Below are 5,322 nucleotides of genomic sequence, written 5' to 3'. Positions count from 1 at the left end.
TGTGATACTGAAAGAAAATGAAGCTTTAAAATGGCAGTGTTCAGACAGCACTGGCATTTTGTTGTGCTACTACTCTGCCCATCCAACCAAGAACTTAACAACAGGTTCCAGAAAAGCTGTGGCAAAGTGCTGCTGGATGTTTCAGCGTGTTTCTCTATCGCTTTTAATTGTGTGTAATGGTGTCACATAGTTTTGAGAGCCAATTACCAGCAAGGACCTCATTCACAGATTGTGACTGGGGATGAGACAAGCAGGCGTCCACCCTAACAGTGCACTGGAGGAACAAGGCCTGGCCTAGTAAACACGCAAGACGTGTATAACATGCCATCCATGTGCATAACAGCTGTGAGAGTGTCTCTGCCATCCAAGCAGATACCATGGGTGCTAAAACTACTTTTTGAGCTGAAAGTTATTATTAGCAACCCTCTCTGCAAGAGGAGAGAAGAGTCTCTGCGGTCAGACACTATTATATCAAGTCCACACATGCTGGAGATGATAGCCATCTGTAACGGGAAGACAATTTTCCTCATAGACTTTCTGGCTAATTTTTTTTCTGTTCTTGGTAAAAATGTTTATATTACAGGCAGTTAGACTTCTCAGAATTTAAACACAAGTATTTGCATATTCAGATCAGCCTAGGGTATGCAATGTACAGAACTACTGGATAGCATGACCATAGACAAAGTGCGAGCCGGAGAAAATCATCAGGAGTGAAACATTTTAAATTAACCTCTGTTTAAGGCTTGATCTGTGAGAGATGCTGAGAGCCCAGATCATACATCCCAATATTCAGAAACCAGCTCTGGAAACATTTAACCAAAAAATTTCTATCTACCCCTGTCCACAGAACGGGACTGACAATACTTACAGAAAATCTTAAAACTTGTAGTCACAAGCATGCTATATAAATGCCAGCTATTATCATGAGCATGCCTGAAGCTGGCTCGACACTGTGTGAAGTGAATAGCAGACTGCACATTACCAAAAAAAACTTTCCGAAGGAAACATTCAACACTGTCAGGAAAAGAGACATGCTAGCTTCTTGCCACCTACAGGGGAAACACTAAAATCCTCATGGTCCAGCAGGTAACTACGTCGCAGACTCCAGTGTTGGGAGAGCAAATTGCCTCAGAACCAGAACTGCCATTAAATATGAACAGCATTGGGATTCCAAACTTTGTGCAACTTATGGAATCTTTTCTGGTTTTATTTTAAAATTGAAGCATTTTAAATTTTAAATGCTTCATTTTTTATAATCAGTCCATTTGACAAGGCTTTGTTTGTTTGTTTTTTTATGAAGAATAGCTGAAAGATCTCCTTTTTTCTTTTTGTATTTTCCTAGTCCCACACCATGCTTCTGCTAATTGCCATTGATTAGCAAACAGCTTGCCAATTAACCCTGACAGGGTAGTCATCGGTTTGATAGCACTGCATGTCATCCAAAAGGTAGGGAGAATTTATTGTTAGTTTCAGACAATTAGCAAGGGGGTGGCAGAGCTCACAATTGCCTAAAAGCTAAATGTTCCAGAACTGCTGAGATAAATTATTGAATCAATTAAAACACATGATTGGATGTCTGTAAGTATATTTAAAGCTAGCAAACAAGCTTCCAGCTGTCATGGTAGTAGAATAAAAAATTAGTAGGAGGAGAAAAACTAGCAGGATTTTTTGGTGTTGTGTTTAGGGGTTGGTTGGTTTTGGGGGGGTTTTTTAAGCTGCTGGAGTTTGTTCTGTTCTACTCTGCCATTAACATTAGTGAAATATAACTAAAAGCTAGTATTGACTTAAAGCAAAAGCATCTAAAATGGCTTTCCTTCCAAACTGGTTAACTTTTCTAAAAGGCAAAGAGATTGCTATCGCTAATGCTATAATTGCAATACTGACAATTGGTGGGCAGCAACTTTTCTCTTTTTTTACGTTCAGCTGTCCCTGTCATGTGGGGCAGAACCTTATCTATGGGCTGGCTTTCCTAGGAGTTCCTGCACTGATCCTTCTAATTGTTGGCTATGCCCTGAACAACCAGACTTGGAGGCTGGTTACAGGCAAAAGGTCTCCTCTTGAAGAGACTACACCAAACCGGTTACTGCAATGCAAACTGATCTGCTTTGTCTTGTGCAGCATCACTGGGAGAGCACTGGTTGCTCCAGTAACATGGCTAGCAGTCACCCTGATAAATGGCTCATATTACATCTGTGCCATGAGTGAGTATGTCTCTGTGCATAATTATGGAGCTAATCCTAATGTTACTGCTAGCGAACGCAGAAGGATATTGGCTGCATTTCCATGCAGTCAGTTAGTTCCTCCGGAGCTGACCCGGGCAAGAGATGAAGTGATTCTCCTACTCCGATACCAGTCACAAGTGAGTAACTCGTGTTGCTTCTGTTGCCTGCGGATCTAATGATGAGAACTAGAGTTAAATCAGCAGGCAAATTGTTAGGATAAAACAGGATCAGTATCTTCTGCCTTGAGTGCCAAATCTCTGTGTGTTTTGAAGCCTGCTTTGTTCCTGTAAGTGGAACTGAACTTTAAGTACATAAATTGCTATGTCTGGTTGACCCGTTTGTTACCTGCTACTGGAGGATATATTCTTCCTTGTGTAGTATCTTGAAAAGTAAGTAAGACAAATGGAAGTTCAAGAGCCAGGGAGGGCATGAAGTTTCTTCATTCAAGCATAAGAAACATGTGACTAAGGGGCTCAGGCTGCGAGAGCTCCATGTGAACCAAATTAAAACCTTGTTTTCAGATCAGACTCAATTCTAAAAGCTTACATACTAGGTAAATAATAGGGGGAACATTAAATTGTCACTTCAGAGAAAATTGGTTTTAAACAGGCTATAAGCTAATATAGGCCAGGACTTAGATGGCTTCTCTTCTCACAGTAATAGCTGTGGAGGCAAAATCCTTAACAAATTATACAACAGAACTTCCTTAAACTTGACAGAAAGAAGCGACTTTACTCCGTGGCTACCTCCAGTAGGCAGGGACTGGGTTTGATGGCAACAGACCCTTACCAGGCTTAACCTTGTTAACCTTATTATTCAGGAAAAGCAAGTAAAGATCATCTTACGGATTTTCTGATGCTCAGAAGCTACCACTGTGAATATTTTCAGCTGTAATAGGTTTTTTCTTTTCTTTTTCTTTGTAAGGTGGCTGGCTGGCTTCTGATTGCTGTGGTAGTCATCACTGTCTTCCTGTCTTACTGCCTGGCAAGCTGTTTCTCCCCCCTCAGCTTTCTACACTTCAGATACTGGAACAGCTATGTCCATAATGAGCAGGAGCTCTTTGATGAAGCGACAGACCAGCACTCCAGGCTCTATGCCATGCAGCACATAAGGAAGTTCTTTGGCTTTATCCCAGGGAGTGAAAATGTAAAGGAAATCCGTATCCCATCTCTCAGAGAGTGGCAAGCCATTTCTGGACTGGCTTTTCTAAAACAAGTGGATGAGGAGCACTATGACTACAGCCTCCTCCATGACTGGGCGCTCAAGGAGTCTGTAAATGGAAAATACCTGAGGACTGATGAAGATCCTGTGATCAGAACACAGCCCTGAGGGTCCAAGCCCCCACCAACACCTTGCAGAAAAGCAGGAATGTGTCTAGGTCCACATCAAGCCTGAGCTGCTCTGAAACTTTCCGATGCCTTATTACATTGATGTATGTGAGCAAGTACATCTTGTTAATATAGTCCTTTAGCACATGCTTACAGATGCTTTTCCTGATGGTGTCTGACTCTGTGGGATGTGATGGTTTATGCCTAGATTAGGGTGGGCTGTTTCAAGCTGCAGCTCTCTGCTTACTCATCCTTTTAGCACAAGTATTAGAATGTACTGGGAGAGAAGGTTATTCCCAAATGCTTTTTCTTTCCTCCCATTAAAAAAAAATTTAATAGCTAGACTTTGATTGGATCCTATGAGTCGGTCCATTCTGTACAGAGCAAAAGCAGATATCCACCTTTGTCTTAGTGACCCCTAGCAGAAATGCCTTATTTCTCCTCTTCTATGTCTGTCTTGTATTATGTGAATAAAATATACTGACCTAACTACAAGCTAAGTCTGTGGCTACAGCAGCACAGAAGAAACAAATGGGGAAACTTCAGCAACAAAGGCTGGGTCTAAATATAGTGATGAGAGAACTTTCAATTCTGGTAAGGAGATAAAATGCTCACTGAGAGGCACAGGGTGGAGGGGTGCAACATGCAGCAGCTGGATGAACAAACACTTTACATATGGAAAATTGAGTTCAAATGTATTCTGGCTGAAAGCAATAGCAAGGTCAGTCTCCTATTCCTTTTACATATACTTCAAAATCTCTCAGGTGTTTGTGTGCTTGCCTACTGTGCAAATAGCAAATCAGGATGGGAAACAAATCTCACTCTGTGCAGTAAGGTCTGCTTTGCCTGTGAAAAACTTACAATTTAGTCATACTACTGTGCACATAAATATTACTGTGATTAAAAACTACTGAATTTAGTGGCAGGCTTAATGATGTTTTTGCGTTAATTCAGTGTGGTATGATGTGGTGTTACTGCATCTCATCTCCTCTCTAATTCCCTGTGGAGACATTTCTAACTCTAAGGGGGGAAAAATGCATACCATAGTTTTTCCTAATGCTTCCTGTGTTGCCTTGCCATGTGCACATGTACATGTATGTGCTACAAAGCCATATGCTAGATTATAGGCTGCTATCTGCTGTTAATAAATGACCCCAGTGTTGAAGTGGAAAAATATAATTATTTAGTACACTTTACTAGGAAAATGCAGGAACCAGAAGTAAATTAAATTGCAGATCTTGGTAAATGTATTTGGTCTTGAAGATTTAAACTTCTAAATGAAAGCAAGCACTTTAGCAAATGCAAATAATGTATGTGCTGAATAACTCGAGAATGATGCGTATTTTATATCATTAAACAAATTCTTACAAATTCCCACATATGTATTTCATCTGAATCTCAAACTTTCAGGTACGTGGTGGGTTGACCCTGGCTGGACACCAGGTGCCCACCAAAGCTGCTCTATCACTCCCCTCCCTCAGCTGGACAGGGGGAGAGAAAATGTAACAAAAGGCTTGTGGGTTGAGGTAAGGACAGGGAGAGATCACTCAGCAATTACTGTCATGGGCAAAATGGACTCAACTTGGGGAAATTAATTTTATTTATTACCAATCAAATCAGAGTAGGGTAATGAGAAATAAACCCAAATCTTAAAAACACCTTCCCCCCACCCCTCCCTTCTTCCTGGCCTCAACTTCACGCCCGAGTTCTCTACCTCCTCCCCCCGCAGTGGCACAGGGGGATGGGGAATGGGGGTTGTGGTCAGTTCATCA

The 5,322-nt window shown here is 41.4% G+C and overlaps 1 protein-coding gene across 1 annotated transcript; it reads left to right on the top strand.

Annotated features, from left to right (window-relative positions):
• The first annotated feature begins 1,804 nt into the window (after nucleotides 1–1,804).
• Nucleotides 1,805–3,551, top strand: FAM26D (family with sequence similarity 26 member D). Its single transcript, XM_009289192.1, has 2 exons — nucleotides 1,805–2,359; nucleotides 3,147–3,551. Exons 1-2 carry the CDS (start codon nucleotides 1,805–1,807, stop codon nucleotides 3,549–3,551), a joined length of 960 nt encoding a protein of 319 aa, XP_009287467.1.
• The last annotated feature ends 1,771 nt before the right edge of the window (nucleotides 3,552–5,322 follow it).

Source organism: Aptenodytes forsteri, unplaced genomic scaffold, assembly GCF_000699145.1.
Source record: "Aptenodytes forsteri isolate BGI_AS27 unplaced genomic scaffold, ASM69914v1 Scaffold217, whole genome shotgun sequence".
Classification (NCBI taxonomy): Eukaryota; Metazoa; Chordata; class Aves; order Sphenisciformes; family Spheniscidae; genus Aptenodytes; species Aptenodytes forsteri.
This window is presented reverse-complemented; position numbering and strand designations above follow the sequence as displayed.

Bases quoted from the DNA above. Each gene is read 5' to 3' on its own strand.
- FAM26D (XM_009289192.1), top strand. From the start codon at position 1,805: ATGGCTTTCCTTCCAAACTGGTTAACTTTTCTAAAAGGCAAAGAGATT. The intron at 2,360-3,146 runs GTGAGTAACTCG...TTTCTTTGTAAG, and splicing joins TACTCCGATACCAGTCACAA to GTGGCTGGCTGGCTTCTGAT.